The 21,372-nt window shown below is 39.0% G+C and overlaps 1 protein-coding gene across 2 annotated transcripts in view; it reads right to left on the reverse strand.

Moving 5' to 3' along the window:
• Positions 1–21,372, reverse strand: part of IL16 (interleukin 16) — a 50,808-nt gene that overhangs the window by 12,747 nt on the left and 16,689 nt on the right. For both annotated transcript variants that reach the window (XM_035554578.2, XM_050712913.1), the window contains exons 4-15: positions 14,356–14,492; positions 13,479–13,611; positions 11,370–11,466; positions 10,782–10,924; positions 8,267–8,377; positions 6,739–6,853; positions 6,454–6,527; positions 6,150–6,363; positions 5,034–5,151; positions 3,673–3,805; positions 2,678–2,765; positions 1,684–2,159 (exon numbers count right to left, since the gene is read on the reverse strand). In XM_035554578.2, coding sequence (XP_035410471.2) covers positions 1,684–2,159; positions 2,678–2,765; positions 3,673–3,805; positions 5,034–5,151; positions 6,150–6,363; positions 6,454–6,527; positions 6,739–6,853; positions 8,267–8,377; positions 10,782–10,924; positions 11,370–11,466; positions 13,479–13,611; positions 14,356–14,492 — 1,839 coding nt within the window. The remainder of the gene's footprint in view (positions 1–1,683; positions 2,160–2,677; positions 2,766–3,672; positions 3,806–5,033; positions 5,152–6,149; positions 6,364–6,453; positions 6,528–6,738; positions 6,854–8,266; positions 8,378–10,781; positions 10,925–11,369; positions 11,467–13,478; positions 13,612–14,355; positions 14,493–21,372) is intronic.

Here is a 21,372-nt window from a genome sequence, read left to right on the forward strand (position 1 = left end):
ACTGAAGATTTCTTTAAGTTTTCCGTAATGTGGTGGTGGTGGTGGTGCAGCTTTCTTGATCTAGGAAAACCTTTCTCCATGCTTACTAGGGGCCTACTTGAAAGTTGTGCTTCTATTCCATTGCTGTTATGTATGGACATTGTACTTTCAGTAAGTGAAGTACCATTTTGTTTTGTACCCAAACATACAGTTTGAACTTACTCTCTACTGATAGGAATTATAGCTACTGTATTGATGCGGTTTAAAGCACGGTCAAAAACATCAATTAATCAATAATCATTCTTGGTTATGAAAAAGCAACCTTACAGTCTGCAGAACCCCCATACAAAACTATGGTGTGCAGGCCTCAAACTGGCTAGTATAAAAAGGTTGGAGAATAAAGGAAAGAAAAAAAAAAGCAGCAATAAAACCTCTTAATGATCTAAAATACTTTCTGACATGAAACTCTGTCTCCGTGGGACAGAGGACTATTGTCCTCAGATGTACAAGCCTTCTTTCTAGAGGAAATTATTTTCATTAACAGAGAAACTTGACTTTTCAAAGACTTCATTGACCTTAAAATGGATTTTTTCTCCCTATCATTTGGAATAACTGAGGGGTGAAGGATAATAAGTTGCGTGCAGATACATTCAACAAGTACTTAACTTCCCTGAATTTTACTTCTGGTAGGTGGTTTTCTAGTAGCTCTTGATGACAATGTTTCTACTGCTCTCTTCTTAGGGGATGGGAAAAGCACCTTACATGAGGTGCTGAATTTAAACTTTCTTGGATGTTAATATTATACCTGGACTTCAGTCTAAGCTGTATCAGTTTATTTTGACTTGTGCAGCTTGGGAAATGTTTTGCATTGCATTGAGATCTGTTCGTTTCTACTGACATTACTAAATTCAGGGGGAAGAGGTTCCATTTTTAAACAAACCACAACTTTGTTTCAGCATGTGTATCTCACAATCCTGCACACTCATGCAAATGTGAACTGAAATTCAGTAATGTACAAATATGCACTTAATTTTCAAATACTCATCAACAAATGTGTACCTGATAACTTATATGGGTTTATTTAACACCTCTTCATCTCAAAAAAAAAAAAAAAAAAAAAAAAAAAAAGCCCGGGATTACCTGCTGCATATTGTTAGTGCTTTCTTCCAAAAGAAGTCCAGTGGTGAAACAAAGCAATTGTTTCACAACTTCTCTGCTTCGCAAATTATATGACTCTGTGAATTTTGAAGTTAGGAAGAACCATAGCAAGCTGATATCAGAGTCAGTCCAAACTCCTCCAGTCCCAGCCCACAGAACCTCGCTGTTGCAGTCCCACTGGGAGCACAGAATGCTCGATACTACCGGTGGCACATGTTCCAAGGGAACACCAATGTGGATTTTTTCTTGAGGCTGTTCTAACTGGGATTCAGATTCACATTCTCAGATATGGAATCAAATTTCCTTCAGACATGTCTCTGCATTGTGACTTCAGTTTTGAACATCAAGTTTAGAACTCAGGTGGCTCTACTCAGATACTTTCTCCATTATTTTCAAAACAGAACCTCATACCCTTCCCCCAGTGCTCACGAATATAAACACACTCTTTCTTCCCTTTGTTATCATTGAAGTCACTCTCTCTGCTTTACTCCTTCCCCTGCCTCACTCACAAATGCACACAAGTAAATTTTGCAAATTTTGCTTTACCTGAAGGTTTGCAGAAGGTGATACAGCCACTTCGGATACAAGCTTTTCATTTCTGTCTGCATTATACTGGTCATTTCCTGTGCAGTCTTGCTTAAAGTATTTCCTTGGTGGAGGTTTGGGCTTTGATGATTTAGGTTTTCTAACGAGAATCTCTGTTGGTTTCTTAGCGTTTTGCAAGGGTCGACCTCCTTCACTACAAGTAGGAGGGGAATTTCTCTCCAAATTATTTCCAGACAATGAGTACAGCAGGCCAGGCTGTCTTGTAATTGGTACATCAATGCTATGTACCCTTTCTTTCAAGTCACACAGTTGGTGTGCAGCTCCATTATTACACAAGGACCGAGGGTTGTAGCTGCTGTCACTGCTGGAGCGGGTCATTAGCTTCTGTGCCCTGCGGTTGCAATAAGCAGCGTTCTTTTCAATATGTTTTTCACATGGGTGTCTTCCATGCCAGCTTGTGTCTAGTTTTTTAACACCTGCATCAGGAACACGATCAAAATGGCTATTCAGATACATGCAAAGGGCTTACTTCTAAGATTCAGTTGGTTAAATTTGTGGCTAAATGCCATCATCAGTTGATGCAAAGTTGTGATTTATGCATCACACCATAAAAGGAGTTAAAGGCATGTACGTGAATGTCAACGGTTACATTTACTTCCTTGTTGTCACGGTCTTGTTACCTACTGACAGTTGTTTGAAAAGTTTTAAGCAGTGATTATGCACTGGAGAGGGTAAGCAAGAGCAAGTTGTTGTTTGCACAATGCATTTTTTTTTCTTGCTGTGGATCAGAGAAATGTCTTTTCTTTTTCTTTTCATTCTTTAGTAATGTATCTTAGGAGGCATGTTAGGAGTCATGTCCTGTGAGCTTTTCTCCTCTTCTTTCCAACTCCAGGCAACTTGAATCTTACAAGGATTCTACTATAGCACATACTCATCCTATATATCTTCTAAAGTCAAAATTTCTGCATGTCAATGAATGCGGTCATCCCCTTACCTTCAGTACTCCATTGGTGTCTATCCTTTCCAAATCTGTTGCTTTCCACAGCTTGTGCAACAGCTTCTTTTAGCTGTTGCTCAGATACCTAGGAAATATCATGCTATTACACTCTTACAAGATTGCTGTGTGATGAGTAACATTTAAATCTTGATTCCTTTCACAAAGTTTTCTAATTTTTGTAAGTTCTCTAATTGAAATAAATAGACCTAGTTATATCATGTATCAGATAATTTTAAAGCTAAGCAAGTACACACCATTATATTGGCATATATTCCAATATAGTTGAAATTTCTCTATACATATATTTTTATATTGGTTGTTTTGGTAAAATGGGATCTGTCAAAGATAAATGTTCTTTTGTATATTTCACTAGAAATTTAATTCTGGACTTACCAGTGTAAGATGGTTTAATGCTGAATTTTTATGATAATTTAATGCAACGAATTAAATGTTATCATTTATACTGTACTTGGTGTTAGGAAGCATTTTGTAGAAAATTATTGTAAGAAAAAATATTTTAATAATAAACATTGGTTGAGCAAGCCCTAAATTTTAATTACGGTATGAAAGATGATGGCTGTATAAATCTTTCTCCACCCCCACCTCTTTCGGGGTGGAGGGGTATGTTCCCTCTTCCAAGGGAAAACTTATTTCTTCTTATTAAGAACTCTTTCTTGAATAAAGTTTATCGTTCTAAGATATATAATTTGTTTTATCCCTTAAATGTTATTTCTGTAGCTTCCTTATTCACAACACAGAAATTCATGTAACAGTCTCCATCAATCTTCAAATCTTACATGATTATGTGTAAGAGCACATCTCAGGTTTGTACCTTAATCTGTCTCATACTTGCAGTGATGCTTATAGAGGGATCACAATCTTTGCTATCAACATTCTTTCACTTGTTTGTAGATTAGCACCTCTTTTCTTACTTAATCTTAGTTCATCAGTTTGGTTTTTTTTATTGGAAATCAGAAAGAATACAGTGCTACCTGTGGTTCAGGGTGTCTGCTGATAATAATTTGCACTGCACCAGGATCACAGTGACTCAGCACGGCATAAACTTCATTAAGGGTCATATTTTGTACTGATGCTTCATTAATTTCAATAATTTCATCTCCACACCTACAGAGATACAAAAAAAAAAAAAAAAAAAAAAAGGATGTGAACAAAACATGTTTTGTTTTCCTCCCAACCTTGTCTCACCCATGTAAAAGTATGCAAGAAGCAAATCCACGTGGTTGACCTCTAACTTGATCACAGATTAATCACCATGTCTCATTGTTCCCTTTACAGAAAATGGAATTGGAATAAGTTGGATGTCGAGTTTTCTTCAATTTATGGCCTTGTTGCATGCAACTTATGAACTTCATGCTCAGCTATGCACGCTTTGTGTCTGTGATCTTTCTGCTGTATGCAGCTCAGCTGCAGTTTCCACCTACATCTTCCTTCCTATCCAGTTAACACTTCACTTTTCATATCTTTATAGTCTGCTAGTGTTCTGTTAGTATTATGGTCTCTTAAGATCAGAAAGGATGTTCGTATGTCTGCTACATATGAATAACTTGCTAATACAAAAATTCTAATGACAAACTATTGTAATCCTGGTGGCTGCTAGACTGAATCCTTCCAGATGAAATCCTTACTTGGCCTGCATAGAAACTGAGAACACTCCTCTCCGCTTTACTGAAAATACCTACATACATTAAGAGGCCTACTGAAGCCATTGATTCATATCACACAAACTTTCAAATAGTGAAGAACAGTTCTTTCAGCTAAGTTCTTGGGCATGTAGAGAGAGGAGGATTACAGAGCACACAAAGTTAAATCAAAAAAAGCCTCACTGAAAATGCTGTGTTCTATTCAACTCTACATATGTTCAACATGACTACTTGCTCATAAATCTTATGAGGTGAATTTCTACTAAATATCATTTTGAAAATTTTATTTTTATTGGCAAGAAGGGATAGAATTTGAAGAGCTTTCATATGGAAAAATTAGTGCCCATGCAAGCCAGAATATACCATCTATTGGTTGTTTGTTTTTCCTCCAGATATGTTTTTATTGCTTCACTTAGAAATCTTCTCCATAAAGAATTCTATATGCTTGTCTAAGTCCTCTAAAGCTTGCCAAGTGTAGATGAAAGACAGTAGTGCCACTGGGTTGCTGTGTTTCTAGAAATCCCAGATATTACAACTATACATGCTCAAACACTCAGAATAGCACATGTGCTGTAAACCCAAAACTTCCAGAAAGCACTATGACTTCCTGCCCAATCAGGTCAAATATAAAGCTATAAAACATATCAGAACAATGGAAAACTTTTGTCGTAAGACACTGTTTTTCATCCTACCTGAGTCTCCCATCCATATGCGCCACAGAACCTGGTGAAAGGGTGTGAATAAAAATCCCTGAAATACACTGGAAGTAGGGGATGCTACATAACCCAATTCCAAGGCCAACACCTGGCTCTGAAAGAAGTAATAATTTTAAAGAAGCATAAGAAACAGTTAAAACAAAGAAATGAAGAGAATGTATTTTTTAAAACTATCCAACTGTCTTCAGTTTAAATAACTTATTCTGAATGAACCAGACACCTACTCTTGTGCTTATTAATTTTACATATCCAATATTAGCTGCTGCTCCTACTGCTTTTTTTTATCCATCCAAGATCCGGTTCATATTTCATTACTGGTACATCACAAACATGGTGAGATGCAAGTTTATTTTGCAAAAAATCTTTCATGACAGTGGAATTCAAACGTCTTTACAAGGAAACAGAATTAAAAAATTAAGGAGTAAGTGTGATGTGTGGCCATTGTTTGATGTATCATCACAATCCTCTTTCTGCATTCTATAATGCTGCTTAAGATTTTTGCAAATTCATTTTTGCACACTAATGCCAGATCCCATACTGTTTGATAAGTTAGGCTGTTACCTCACACACTTTTCTTTGTTCGTTATTTTGATGTTCCCATGTTTAAAAGTGTATTTCATCCTGTCTGTTGTTGTTTATAAATAGATGATAGAAATACAAGAAGATAGGTATGTATTTTATTTCTTTTTAAGCCTTCTCAAGAATGAAACAAGCTGCTTGAATAATAAAAGGATAAATAATAAAATATCCTTGAATAATAAAGGATAAAAGTTGCATAATCTGCTTAATAACTAGTAGTTGTTGCTAAGAGATTTACTTTTTCATGTGACGGACATGAATGTGACAATCAAATGCTTGAGTAAAAAAAAACGAAAACATAAAGATTGGCTCTTGAGGACAGATGGTATTCAAAAACGTGCTGTTGAAGGATAGTTGTTACTACTGGCAGGTACCGAGATATACTTTAGTATGGTAGGAAAGAAAAACTTAAGAAAAGAACCAGGTTAGCGAGGAAAGATTCAGATATTAAATTAATAGTGTTTTGTGAATCAGTGCCTTGGTCGCAAGTGCTAAATTAATTTTGGAACTTACCTTTGTTGAGGCTAACTTCCATTATTACCCTGTCATTGGGCTTTGTAGCATTTAATGAGAATGTTGTGCTTTCTGAACTGAAAGAGCTGTTTTCTTTGGTTATGCATATACTAGAGCTCAGTGACTGACATAAGTGGGGTGACAAGTAGCTGGAAGCAGAATGTGGTGTGCTGAAGCTTGTCCGGACTGTAAGCGTCAGAAGACCCTTTTTGGCCTGTTGGAAAGAAAAGATGATTGAATGGGTTGACTTAACATGCATGTTGCATATAAAGAGTGAAATTGTGCTGGAAGGAGAGTACATAACCTTGAATTTTTGTAGAGCATCATAATGTGTTAATCCATGCATTGATTCTCCATTCAGTTCTAGGATTTCATCACCTGTTTTTAAAAGAAAAGTCACACTGTTACTATTCCTATATTGTGCAGTAAGTTGCATTATAAGTGTACTCAAAAGGAGACTTGGAAATGCAAAAATGGATGCAGATGTAAAAGTTGCTTATGTATCATTTCAGCTTTACTTTAATCTGCTGTTAGATATCATTCTTTGGGAATCTGGAGTGGGAAAAGGGAGAGAAGAGGGTTTTCCCACCTTCTTGTAGCCTTCCATCAGCAGCAGCAGCTCCACCAGGAAAGATGGTTTTGACATAGATGCCTATTGGCCCATAAATGCTGTCTTTCCCTCCAACAATGCTGAAGCCCAGACCCTAATTCATGGAACAAAAATGATGTGTGAGAGCCTAAGTTCAGTTGTCATAATAGCTTATTTGCAGTGTCTTCTGCATTAGCTATATAGGCAGTACTAGCTAACAGAATAGTATAATCCATGAAAAAAAAAAATCACAAAAAACAAAAACTATATGCCAGTAGTAAAAGCAAATGAAAATTTCAGTTGAATACTCTCATGATTTGCATTTTGTTTCAGTTGCAAATGATCGTTTCCTAATTATAAACACACAGGAAGGCTTCTAAATCCCCCCTCCTTCCATCTTGGACCAGTATGCGACTTTCAGAGATTCATTTATCTGTTGTTTTCCTTGATTTACTTTCCCATAAGCGAGAGTAATAAAACCACCATATAAGATCTTGGTCTTGCAACTAACTGCAGACATTTAGAGGAAGATCTTGTGGAGACAGCTGTCTCTTACCCTCTACCAAACAGAGTTAATGCATCTTGTAAGCTTAAGCAAGGCTGATAGCTCCTTGTAGGTAGACACCTCTCTTTGATTTATTTTTTTCCCTTCTTTCTTACATAAAAAGTCAAATGCTATCTGCTACCCTTAGAAGGATGTCATAAGACTAATTTGTACCTCTGAAGCCATTTAACATCTCTCAAATGAAAAATTAAAATTCTATGCTGATGATGTCCTTACATCATCCCAAAACACAGACAATAAATGATGATTTTGTAAATGATGGTTATCATACTTCATGGAATAACTTCTGAGAGTCATCTCACAGCTTAAATAGTTATAATTAAAATATTAAATACTTAAATAGTTATTAACAACTTTAGAACCTCATGCAACAAGTTCAAAAGGTACATTTTTGAGTTCATAGCTTCTGTATTCTCTCTGTATTCTGTACTCTCTGTATTCTGCATCTTCAGTGACAATAGTTTTCTAGATATAACTGTCTTCTGTCTTTCTCCAGACTTTACTGTGGTTTTTGCAAATGTTTTTTATTGAGGTCGTGTGTGTTTCCTGGTATATCTTGTTTTCCTTCTCAACAGAACGGTCTTTATGGCTCACATCTGACTTGAAGGAAGCTCTATGGTTGCTGTGCTATTTCAAACCCACAGATGACACTGAGTCTGATTTTGAGCTTACCTCTAACTGTGAAAAAAAAGTAGCAGTGAACGTCAGCACTGATGCTGCTAGCTTGATGTGAGTGTGTTATTAGAACTTGAAGACTGTGCTTCAGTTCATTTCACAGGTATATTTCAGTAAGTTAAGAAGGTAATAATGATAACTAATCACTCCTAATAAAGCCTGGATATTAGTTGGTAATCTAGAAGTAGCAGCTTAAACACCCTGAAGTAATTTCCTTGAACTTCGCAGTTTACATTTGGGAAATAAATTAAAACTCCATTTATGTTATATTAACAGAACCAGCCTCACCTTCCCTTGTCCTTTCATCAGTACGATGTTTGAGATTACTGAAGCCTGTGAGCCACAAGATGTGTGCACTAGCTGTGCTGTACTTAGTGATCTAGACGGCCTTGAAATTGCCTGTGAACATAAAAAAAAAATAATAATAATAATTAAAAAAAAAAAGATATACTCTTAATGCAGAACCAGATATTTTTTGATGTAGATTAGAGTAACTTGTTTATTTTAAATGTTCTTCTTTATAACTGATGTTACTAAGCGCTTTTAAAAAAATCTTTCTCATTTTCAGAAGCCGGTTGTTTCTTCAGCTGATCAATTTGCATGGAACTGAAGACCACACTGAGTAGTCAGGGCTTTTTATGCTAAAACAGGCCTTTTTTGTGGTACGTTCAGCAGTTGGTGGTCTGTCTTTTGCTATCTTTAAATGCATATGACTTGAACTTTGAGGTCTTGCTTACTGAAATTACCCTGTAGTGACTAAACTAGAGCAAAACTAAAACAATTGGCCCTTGAGGTTGTGTGATGGTGTAGAAAGACACATTTTTGTGGTCTCATTTGACTATCCATGCCAAAATCTTGTTTATGGATATTAGGGGCCCTAGACAAGTATTATGGTATTTACCTCTAAGAACTGAAGTAAGAAACAAGAAGTTCTAACTTCTTCCCTCATTTTGCCACAGAATATAATGGGACATACAGAGCCCCTTTTCTGCATTTCCCCAAAAATATGAATTAGTGCTCACAAAAGCCCTTCATACTACAAACTACTCTGCACTGTTTTCCATAAGCAACCAAATAGGTTTCTTTCTACATCTGAAACAGGTGAAGCACATTCTTTTTGCTTGATAACCAAAACAAGGAATTTCTCAGTGCTTTCTCCCTCCATTACACAGCTAGTAGATATATTAATTCCAGCCCCTGAGATTTGACCTATTTTAATGAACCTTTAATGAAATATTTAATGAAAACCTCCTAACAACATAGAATTGGGAATTAGAAACTAATTTAAGCATTGACAAAAGTCATTACCTAAAGCTAACACAAATAACAAGGTTCAGCAGGGCCAGAGTTAACAGCACTCATTTAAAAGTCCAAGCAAATTCAACACTTTTTTTTTTTTTTTATGCAGCAAAGTGAAACTAGCAGGTGTGAAAGTGTGTGGAACATCAGTGAAAAATTAGGCTTTCACATATACCAGAAAATAAGGCTCAATTTGACCTGAATACAAGCTTATTTATTCAACATGGTATTGGGAACATAAGAACAGGGAGGTACCTATGAAAGACCAAAAATATACTCTGGTAAGTGTACAGTGCCACATCAGGGTGATTGGTTATTCCCCTTTTTCAGGTCTCCTGAATCTGAAAGTGGAAATCTTCAAATTTCCTTTGCTTTTGTCTGTGAGAGGAGCTATTTCTGGCTGTGCAGGATGTGCTGTGTATTTCTGCGTGTGATGTACACAGAACAGTAACCAGAACTGGGATGCCATCAAAGAACTTCTGTGGATGGATGGGCAGCATCTGCCACGTGCGACCTTCAAGCAAGATGAAGTCCAGCAAGTCCCTGAGGGTCTGTCTGCATGGGCATTGTTTGGTTGGGATTTGTGCTCCAGTTTGCCACCTCCTTACCCCGCTGTTAAAGCCCTCAGTCAGGCTCTGGTGCCCTCAGGGTGAAGGACTGCCCAGGGAAAGGCAGGGCAGCAGCAACGAGTCCCCCAGCCAGGCTTCAGAAGGTGGCAGCCGACTGTGATGAGCTTTGCCTCCATCACCCCACTCCAGGCTTGAATCTGGGGACTTCAGCCACAAATACCCACATGCCCTCTAACCTGCCTCTGTTCTTCTGGCCTGAAGTGGATTACTTAGCATCCACCTGGATAGCAAAGGGGCATTGTTAATGAGGTTGTTGAAATATGTCTGACTCCCAATGGAGTGGAAAGGGGGATGTCTCACACAGCTAGGGGCAGTGACTACCAGCCACGAGGCAAGTCCATACCTGCTTGTGGCCATGTCTGGGCCAACGGAGGTGACTCGGGAGGCTCACGGCGGCAGGGCCCGAAGCTCAGGCCGGGGTTTTATCGGCCACGTGCACAGAGCATCTCCATGGCCAGCGGCGGGGAGACGCCCAGGAAGGGGCCTCTTCAGCGGTGAGCTCTGAGGCGGCTCCGGTTGGCTACCAAGGTGGTGCAAACCACACGGGGTGATTTACACACACTGTAAAACCTGCCGGGGCAAGGGGAGGGAGAAGCTGCTGAAGAAAAGGGGTTTTGCTGGCATAGTGCTTTGCCCGCTCTCCTGCTCCTCATGGAGGAGATGTGGGGTTTTAAACAGAGGTAGCAGGCATGACAGAGACTGGAGGCGTCTTCAGTGCCATTTTCCCTGACAGAAGGTGTCTCCGGCGCCATATTCCCTGACAGGGCTTGAGAGGAAGGCACATTTTGGCGGAAAGCGTGGCTGCCAGCGTCATTCCAAGATTCTCATCTGAGTGTATTTTGTATGTTTTTCAGGTGATTTCCTGTAGTACTTACTGGGGTTCTCCCTCCAGAGCAGTCCAGCTGTTGGGAAAGTGATTTCCGACTGGTATGGAGAGCGTGGGGCTGCCGATCTCTGAAGGGCACGGCTTTCCGGGGTGCTGTGCAGTCTGTCTCCCCTGTCCAGTATGGGTTTATGCCTGACGGACATGGGGAAAGGTCTTGGTTACTTCTCCTAGCTTTAGGCATTTCTGCACATTGATCTGATCAGGTAAATTTTACTTAGAAATGTTTTTCCAGTTGTAAATTCCTGCGAAGGGAGTGATCTTCTTTAATTCTAACTGCATGAGTATCCATAAGTGTTAAGTATAGTAAAAGCAAACATTCCCTACCAAAAGAGCATTGGTTTATTTAGAATACACCTTTAAAAAAAAAAAAAGTTTCTGCACAACACCCATGATTGTAGGATACTGTGAATATAAACGCTGATGATTTTTGGTCAGCAGTTCAGAGCTGAGGATGCCAACCTAAGTCTGGACAATGGCTGCAATTTCTTTCAACACTGCAGTACCATCACATGATGAAGTGCTGTGCTGTTTGCTCCCCGAATATTACAAGAAGAAAGATTACTTCTTTGCAACTTACTGGTTGAGTTACTGCGAGTCCGTTGACATGTGGCTTTACTGTGAAGAAAACAACCGTTTTGTATTTCCAAAGGTCTTTCCTTACAGGTTGACGTTTCCTTAAAAACAAACAAAAACACCAGGGACATTTTAAGTAGAAATTCTTCCACATGTTGAATTTTTATAATAAAACTGCAAGAAATTATTGAAAGTGATCTCAATTTAAAAATAAATTTTCTACTAATTCGGCTTCCACAAATTGCAATCTGAATCAAAAACATTGAGCAAAGATAATTATTTAAAATAAATAGGATGATAAAAGAGAACATAGCTCAAAGCTTTGCTAAAAAACACGATTATAACTTGCCAAAGGAATAACATAGAAATAGATTCTGGTCTTTAGTCAGAATGGACAGCAAATTAGTGGACATCCCCAGCCAATTCAGAGAGACTAATGTTTTGATGTACGGGTAAACTGTAGCCATACTTGCCTAATTTTTGGAGGTGACTGGCACTTTTGGGTACTAAGCTTTCCTTGTCTTAGAAGGTCATTATTTTCAAAAAGAAGATGTTTAGACCCAGCTTTGCAAAGGTGAATAGGTGTCTAACTCCTGCTGATCTTAGAAGAATGACCAAATATGATCTGGGCATTTAAAAACCTTTGCGGCCTAGGCTTTAGTGTTTTCCAAAAACTCAGCTCCTTCTAATTGGAAACTTGTACTTCAAACTATGGCCGTTAGTTCTAGCATTTAAAAACACGTAGGTAACACTTTCAGGCTTTTAAATACAAGTTTTTAAAACAGTTTGAAAATAAATAAATGATAACAACTGAAAAACAGTTTGATGTAAGGAATAATTTCTGGATATATATGTTTTTTGATAGCCCTATTTCTGTCGTGACACAACGAATGCCATTGATTGTTGAAGGAACCACAGTTAAAGGAAGAATATTATTGAATGCAGACCATAAAGGGAAACTGATTGAAGTATAATAAAATTCCAAATATAAAAGGGTTTTGGTCAGCAATATTCTGCAGGGGCTAAGAAAGTCATAGAGTACCATCAGAGCAGGATCTGTATGTTCTACCTTGTCTGGGGTCAACCAAGACAAATCCTTTCTTCCAGAAGCCAAACAGTAGTGCTGTTTCTCATGAACTAAGCAATGGTAATTTTCCCCTTCGACAGCAGGTGGAGACATCTGCTAAGTAGCTAAATCCTACTGGGGCTTTCTGGTCCCTTCCTCTAGGGAGCTTTTCAGAATAAAAAAAAAAAAAAAAAAAAAAAAAACCTCAGATCCTTAAAGAAGCATTATGAAACTGCTTTTTGCAGTGTTTCTCTCATGAGTCAGCTTGCATGAAAAGCCTTTACTGTTAACCTTAAGTATTTTGTAGCAGATTTGTCTTTAAATGCACAGTTCCCCTGGCTGCATCTTGGGTGGTACTATACTACAATAGTTTAATATAGTCCATCTCTGGCCACTTAGGCATTTAAAGGAGTGAAAATAAACAAAAATTTTGGCAGAATCCAGTAGACATCTGTGTGAGACAGTTCACAACACTACAATCTTAGAAAGAGGTACTTTGTACCAGACCTGATAGCAGCTTCAGTCAGGACTGTTTTCTCATTCCAGGATTATACCAGAGCTTTCTATGTGATTCTACTGTAGATTAAAAAGCAGAAGATGACTTGTCTCTGTAGCAGACTCCAGTAACATTCATCCCAAGAACTTCCTAGCTGTAGACCATACATTAAAAAAAAAAAAAAAAAAAAACTCACTACTTCAGTACAGGGCCTGCTTTCTGGATTCATGGATCTTCCTTTAATCCACCTCTGTCTTTGCTCAACTTCCAAATGGCAAATGAAAATTGGCAATCAATTGGTTTCTAAAAGGAGGGATTGTACAGCCTTTGCTAGAATTTCCCAGGGCCTTGGCTTCCCCATAGCCTCTGTTTATCTGGGAAAAAGCTATGCTGAAAGCTACCAGAGTCTGACCACAAGAGGTTTGGGGTTTTGTCAGGAAGAGCAAAAACATGTTCTTCAAATGTCTGATGCACAAATTCCCCTTCTCTCTCAAGTAAATGTTGTCAAATCACCCCACAGTTGGAGGGGAAAACACAACTTTCATGCTTACTTTGCTAGCCATCACTATGTTCACCAGCCGTGTTGATGACTGAATGAGAGTTTCAGCCTCTTTGCCAGACAGATCTTTAAGTGATTGTCCATTTAGTGTTAATAGTTCGTCCCTTGGGCTCAGACAACCATCCCTTAAAAAAAAAAAAAAAAAAAAAAAAAAAAGGAACATGCATGCATATCATTTTACAGACAAAGAACAATATGGCACTAGTGTGCTACATGCCTTACTAAGGAGTGAACTGCAGTTTTCCCCTTGTCTTGAACAGAGCTGCCATGGCATGTTTTAATGTATGATGCACCCCACCCCTTGCTAGGACTTCTTCCTGTTGCTACTCCCTTCTGCTCAGTCCTGGTGGTCAACAACTACCTTTCCTACAGCTGCATCCATTGATACAGTTTAGACTTGAAGTGTACCTTAGAATAAAGCCATGGTAGGTGCTGTTGTTGCTGTATGGCTGCAGTCCTGCTCCAGGCACCCAGGGACAGGGACACCCTGATGTGGCCGGTTGCACTGTCCTGACCATGAATACTCTTACTTGCAAGCATTCCTGGGCTCTAACTACTCTACCTTTACTATCAGGGCTCTTGTTTAGCCTTAAGTTCTTAGGGCCAAATGGTTCAAGCCACTAGTATCTGTACTACCTATGGGGGCAGAGCTCAAGCGTGAGCCATTCCCTCCCTTTTCCTGCATTTCCCTGTCTGGAAGCTCCCATGCTGGCCAGCTTGTTGTATGTAGACAGATGCTCAAGGACTTTGAATAACTTGCAACCAGGCTACTATGACAGTAGAAAATAACCTGTGCTTGTCATGGTCATGCAAAATCCATGCAGACAAATAGCTCCCTAATAAGCTTGCTAACTCCATACATACTGTACCTGTTTGCTGTGCTTCCAGCAGGTACCTTGCAGCCTGTGAACCCTTTCCAGAGAGGTGCACAGTTTGGATTCCTAGAGAGCTTGATTGCTGAGCTGCTGTTCCCTGTGGTTGTACACAATCTGCAGATGCAGCTGTCCTGATTCAGGAAGATGAAAGGTTGCATTGAAAGAAAACATACCAAGGATGTTAAAAGTTACTTATCTTGAGCCTTTTTAAGAAATGCAGAAAATGTCCTTAGAACCAGACTGCCTTTAACAGTAACAGGCCTTTATAACACTGTGCAATTGTGAACGAATAATTATATTATAGAGTCAGTGTTTAGAAAAAAATGTTTTCCTTAGGACATCAGTGGCTTCTGTCTAAAAGAGGGAAGTACTACAGCAGAGTGCCTCTGCACAGAGGGGAAGAGAACTGATAATACACTTTTCATAGTAACTAGATAAATTTTGCCTATGCTAACTATTATAAGAAAACACAGGGAGGAAAAGCAAACATACACCAGAAAAGGAAATACTCCAGAAACACAAGATGTCTGAATGAAAAATAAGTGTATACAAAACACTGGAAGCTCCACCCCAGCTGCTGACTTGTTAAGGAGGGGGCAGGGGAGCAAAGATGACTGCAACAGTGGAAGATTTTGTCTGCTCCAGGCTGAGGTTGCTGTAGTCTGTGTGTTGCATCTGGAGGACTAATTGTAAGCACATTCGTAACACAGTTATGAATCATTAACATGTGGGCATACAGAAAGAGAAATAGTCTTAAGTCATATGAGTAAATAAAGCAAGGAATGAATTGACTAAGCATACAAAGGACAACACATTTGTCTAGGAAATACACTCCTGTAGCACAAATGCTTAAACACTTCAAAATTCTGAAGAAACAAAGGAAACTGGGAAGTTAGCACACAATTTCTTCTCCATTTGCTCAGTTACATCTCCTAATTCAAGTATTCGCTCATTCTCCTCCCTGCTAAATCCACCTTCCCTACCCCCACCAGCCTCTCCATACTCCACAAAGTGAAGAGGGTCCTCAGTATATCCTGGATCCAGGCTTGTTCCCAGAGATCTGTGTGACTGGGGTATAGATTTCTGAAGGGGAAGCACATTTCGTACGTTAGGCTGTTGTCAGGACTGCTGTCTTGTCCTCAATATATGTCAACTGACTGTCAGTATTGCTCCAGGATGCCCAGATCAGAGTGCCATGAACTATTTCCAGTGATTTAAAGTCTTCTGACAACACAAGGAAAGCTATGTAATCACCTCCTTCAGCATCACTAGGGTTTCATTTCTGCTCTAAGCAGAGTTCATCCAGCCCTGAAGGTTAGAACTATGATGCCCTTTCATCACAGATCAATAGGGATCACAATATATCTGACTGACAGCAAAGGCAAACTTTGAATTTACAACAATTCCAATAAAGGTCATTGACATCCTGGCTGTTGAAGCCTGGTTCCTATTCTGAGATCTGCCAGAGTAAATCTAAGGCTGTGAATGAAAGAAGTATTTGAGTTTGAGCCGTATGCTCGCTACAGGCTGAATTCAGTAGGTAATGGATAAGGTTTATACTTGTGTTGACCGACTTGTTAACTCTGTGGGTTTGCTTGCATTCCAGATTGTCTGCCATTAATGAGGAGTGTCTGAATTTTACGAAGCCTCTTTTGTTCAAGAAGAGTACTTCTAGTGAGTGATAGGTAAGTGCATGAGTACGGACAAAATTCCATTTTAAACCAGTTTGTTTGAACTCTAGTATTAGTTTTGGAGCTTCTGTATTTACTTTTTACCTAAAGTAAGTATCTGGAAAATACATGCTTGAAATCAGGACTATGTAATGTTCTTTTTTTCTTTAAAATCCTTCAGCATGGTGACAAAACAAAGATTAGAATTCTAATGTCTTGAAATGTCAGATCTTGAGTAGCAAAAATTGTTAGCTAACTTTATTTACGTTAGTTCTTTGCTTTATGTATTAGTAAGAAATTACGGGCTACATTCTGCAAACATGAAGCATCCATTAAATTTTTAAGGTTTTCAGAAGGGCAATGTGCTAATTCTAAAACATAAAAGATGTAAGGTAGATATTAAAGGTAGGATCCCTTAGTCTTGTGTACCGCTCCCTTGAAATATGTTGACGTGCTCTCACTGGTACTGGTTAGGCACCCACATGAAGAACTTTGCATAGTTGTTCTCCTTTCTCCATTTCAGTCTTGATTTTAACTTAATGGTGGACCTTTTCCGATTGTCCCTAACTTGTCTCTGTTAAGAACATCATCAGTTATGCTCCTACTCTTCCAGTAACTTGCTTATAGTGCTCAGCTGCTGCATTGATAGCATTTATAAAACCCTTTGTAATCTAATTGTCAGAAAGGCATTTGGCTCTCATCAGTTTCTCAGGACTTCACAGAGGTACAATTGGTTTGGCTCTGAAGTTTTGTTTGTTTGTTTGTTTGTTTTGCTGCACTGTTTAAGTCCTTTGGGAACGATGTGTTTTGTACAATGGGACAAGTGCTAGGGTGGTAATTTTGGGACATATATGTGAAATGACAGCAATGAGAACTTATATGAATGTTCTTTCTAAGAGCAGTTGCATACACTTACTCATTTGGAAGAAAAGAAGTTAAATTCATTGTGAACTGCAGAAAAATCTTGGGAAAAAATTTTGTTTGAATCTGTAGTCATCTTAACAGGTTGGGCTATATTTCAAATAGGCTCTGTGTGTCAATAGTTTTCAAAATTCATTTATGTGAATTACTTAAAAATTAAAAAAGATTACTGGGTTGCAGAGACATGTGGCAAATATCTGTATGTTGTCAGCATTTGCACTTTTTGGGATCCTGGATATAGATCACTATATTCACATCCAAGTTGTTGCAACATGACAGAAAATTAATAAAAGCTGTTCTTTAGAAAAATAAACATTTGACCAATTCACATTCCAGCAGTCAATTTGCTTTGGGTTTTGTTCTTTAATGTCTTTTATTTCCTGTCTCACTTGTTATTTTATGCATAGAAATACTGCTGATGGTTCCAAAAGTAAAGGCAGTATTTGTTTTGTATCCTCCTCCCTTTTAATGTGTCCTGCTGTTTTTGCAAGGTGATTTATAGCTCTGAATGTAGCAAATGCTGAAAATTTGCTAAAGTAAGGTTGACAGGTTTGGTGTGTGTGCAAGTGGATTCTAGGTCAACTTTGCCTTCTCATTATTAGAACATATGTTTAAATGTGTATTTGCTGCCAGTGAATAAAATCTTTCTCTGCTTATAAGGGCCTTTGCAACCCAACACTTTGAAAGTGCATTATAAACAAAATTAGTCTTTAAGCTGAATCTACTTTGCTGAAACATTAAAATCAAAGGTAGAGTTCAAGAGTCGTCTTAAATTTATTTGTGTTGCAGGTGAGAGTAGATTAATTTTTCATGTGTTTTGTTCTGGAAAAGTCATTTGCAAGTCCAGGCCAACTCTATCCTTCTGCTCCCGTTCTTTTGTCATGCCAAATGAAAAGTTTGAGGATGTTTTTCTATCTGACATTTAAGAGATTTCTTTTCCCTTCATGTTCTCATTAAACATTTCTAGCCCAGAGTCCCGTCTCAAAACATCTCATTCCAGATGTTGTTTTGAAATAAGGGTAACCATGGCATCTCTGAAAAACTAAAAAACTTTTGTGCACTCTTAACATAAGACACAGTAGTTAGATTGTCTGAAATGAAGTAAAGTGTTACACAAGGCTAGTTCAAGTAAGGTCTTTGACTCAGTTAACTAACCATGTGACAATGAGCTGATTGACTGTTGTTTAAAAAAGGCCAAAAAATAAAAAATAAAAAGTCTTACAACAGTACAATAGTGAATTTAAATATTTGGCTTTTCTGGCCTTCTGACTGTGAAATGCCTGGGATTTCCAAGTGGAAGTTTAAGAGAATACAGCCTTTGGGGATTTTCTTCAAGAACCATTTTTTTCTGCATAATTTCTAACAAAGTTCCAGCTTATATCTGGCACAAACTGACGTGACTCCACTGATTCTGGCACCCCAGCCGATGCCTGGGTCCTTCCAAAATATTTATAGTAGATGTAATTCATTTTCCTAGCAGCATATTCCCTTTGCAATTAATAAAATGGTAGAAGCCAGAATGCCTTTAGATTATGCAAGAATCAGGGCATGGGATTTGGGTTCTGCCCTCCGTAGACAATCAGAATATTAGATGTTACAGACAGACCTTTCCACCCTTCGTTGGTATGTTTTTCTGGGAGCCTGTGCAATGGCCCACGTTTTGCAGCATGCACTATCTTAATAAAACAGCTTCTTTCCCAACTTGCTCTGGGCATAGCATGGTCCTGATGTCACAAAACAGGAAGACTGGGAAGACAGAGCAAATAGAAAAAGGGAGGAGAAAACATAAATGTCTAAATAAATACAGTCTCCCTTACTTGCTTTGTTTTTCCATCCTTCCCATAGGCTCATGTTCAAGACATTACAGTCTGTTGCCATAACACTTGTTCTGGTACCAAGCAGCCAACTAACTGGCTTTTGCACAAAGGCGAGTTAATAAAAATAGTTCTTGTGACGAGCGAGAGAGAAAATGACCTTTTGCTTTTTTCCTTCTTCAAGCAGACGGTCAGGGACCAAAGGGAGCAAGGACAGAGAAGTTTCTAGAACCAAGAGGAACCATTCAGTCAGATCACTTTGGATCTAATGTTTGTGTAAAGAGCCATCCCTTCCATGTTACAGTTTATTCTAAATGTTTTTTCACCCCTACCATCATCCTCTGTGGCTCGTACCTCAGTGCTTCCCAGACTGCCCACAGTGCAGGGAGGAGAGCCCACTGACTGTAATGGAATGCTTCTGGGAGCGTCTCTCATACCCAGCATAGACTGCTGTTCTCTGAAGAACAAGTCGATATTGTCTACTCCTGTCCATCCTTCCTACAACTGACAAAGCCTCAGAGTTTGTAATGACATGAGCAGGCAAGGCTGTCTTCAAAAGTGTTTGCTTTGTCAGTACATCAGGTATCAGATAATTTCTTTTTCTTTTTCTTTTCTTTTTTTTTTTCCCCTTTCAGGCCAACTGAAACTGCTGAGTTTGTGAGAAGCAAGCTATAAAGGAGATCTGCTTATTTATAAATTGACAAGCTGGTTTTCCAGCTCTGTCAGTGCCAGAGTAAGTACGCCTCACTTTAGAAGCTAAGTGGTTCAGGAGCTGGCTGAATGGATGATGCCTGGGTAATGCCAGGTGCTGTAGGCACAATGAGAAAGAGTCAATATGAGTGAATCTTGGAACACAGGACCAAATGAATTAAAAGACTGTTCTCATCATTGTTAGCAGTACATTTAGAGAAGGGGGGAAAAATCATTGCTATTTAGAATATATAATGAAAGTAGAGGAGATGCATTGAAGAGGGTAAGAGAGGGTAATGGATCAGACTGAGATATTCTTTCCCAGGTACAATTTTACAGCCTGTGAGTTATGTGCTATAAGATTTTGATCCAGCTTTTCTTTGCCTGGGTGTGCATGGTTATGTGTTATTTGCTTTTATTGCTTTCCTGTACAATCGGTCAGAAAGAAAGAAAGAAATTGTTGGGAAGTCTATGAATTAATGGCCCTTAGGTGTGTCATCTATACTTGCCTTTCTGCTGAGCAACATGTAGGTGAATAAAGCTGCTGTTGCAATGCACAAAATGCACTGGGGAGGCAGAGAAGGAAAAAAAGGAAGAATGTGGTATTTGATAGGATGCGTGGAATAGTTAACTAATGCGCTTTGCTGTAAGTCTGATTCCTTCACTGCTCCTGGCTGTTGCTTTTTCCTCCTCTTGCTTCACTTGCTTTGAAGTATTTTAAAGTCAAGTATACATTTTCTGTTTCCTCTTTTCCTGTCTTCATAGTTCTTTCTTTTCCCTTCTCCCTTTCCCTTTTCCCAGATTGCCTCCTGTCTTCTCTGTTCTCTGCATGTCATAACAGCTTTTCTGTGACAAAAAAAAAAAGTGACTGGAAGGTAGGACTTCAGCAGGAGAATGACATATCTATGGCAACAGTGTAGGCTAAAGTCATGGAAGGGCATAACCACTAAGATTTGGTACACAGGGCCCTATGCAAAATATAATGGGCATGTTTTGTCAAGATTTGAATGTCCAAATGTCTCAGGTAACTGCACAGTTTACATGGATGTAGCACTCACTGAAGTTTTTGCCTTGAATGTAATGAACCACTCAATAGATGTTGATAGGCTCCTACTTAAGTCTTGTTTCAACGTTCTTCCCTTCCACCAAAGAGGTTATAACCTCACTATGGATGACGTGTCAATGACAACAGTTAAAGTTGTCTGTCCTTTACACGGTGACTGTGCCACCATGCCATATACTTTTGGAAGGAAGTTGCTTAGAAGATGCAATTATAAATTGAACCCCTGTCTTCTAGTCATAGAATCATAGAATATCCCGAGTTGGAAGGGACCCATAAGGATCATCAAGTCCAACTCCTGGCACCGCAGAGGTCTACCCAAAAGTTTAGACCATGTGACTAAGTGCACAGTCCAATTGCTTCTTAAATTCAGACAGGCTTGGTGCAGTGACTACGTCCCTGGGGAGCCTGTTCCAGTGTGCGACCACCCTCTCGGTGAAGAACCTCTTCCTGATGTCCAGCCTAAACTTCCCCTGCCTCAGCTTAACATCGTTCTGGCGGGTCCTATCACTGGTGTTTACAGAGAATAGGCCACCTGCCTCTCCACTCCCCCTCGCAAGGAAGTTGTAGACCGCAATGAGGTCCCCCCTCAGCCTCCTCTTCTCCAGGCTGAACAGGCACAGTGACCTCAGTCACTCCTCATATGTCTTCCCCTCTAGGCCCTTCACCATCTTTATCGCCCTGTACTGCCACACATCATCACAATGAAAATGGTAGTCAGTGTCACAACTTTTAGCAGCATAAACATTGGCTATGAATGCCGTGGTTAAAAACAAAAATGTGTGTGTTAGTACAAGTCAGTGCTTGCACTGTGCTGTGGGGTCAGATGGTGGAGGAACAGTGACATCACTTTTCA

This window comes from Cygnus atratus, chromosome 11 (genome assembly GCF_013377495.2).
Source record: "Cygnus atratus isolate AKBS03 ecotype Queensland, Australia chromosome 11, CAtr_DNAZoo_HiC_assembly, whole genome shotgun sequence".
Classification (NCBI taxonomy): Eukaryota; Metazoa; Chordata; class Aves; order Anseriformes; family Anatidae; genus Cygnus; species Cygnus atratus.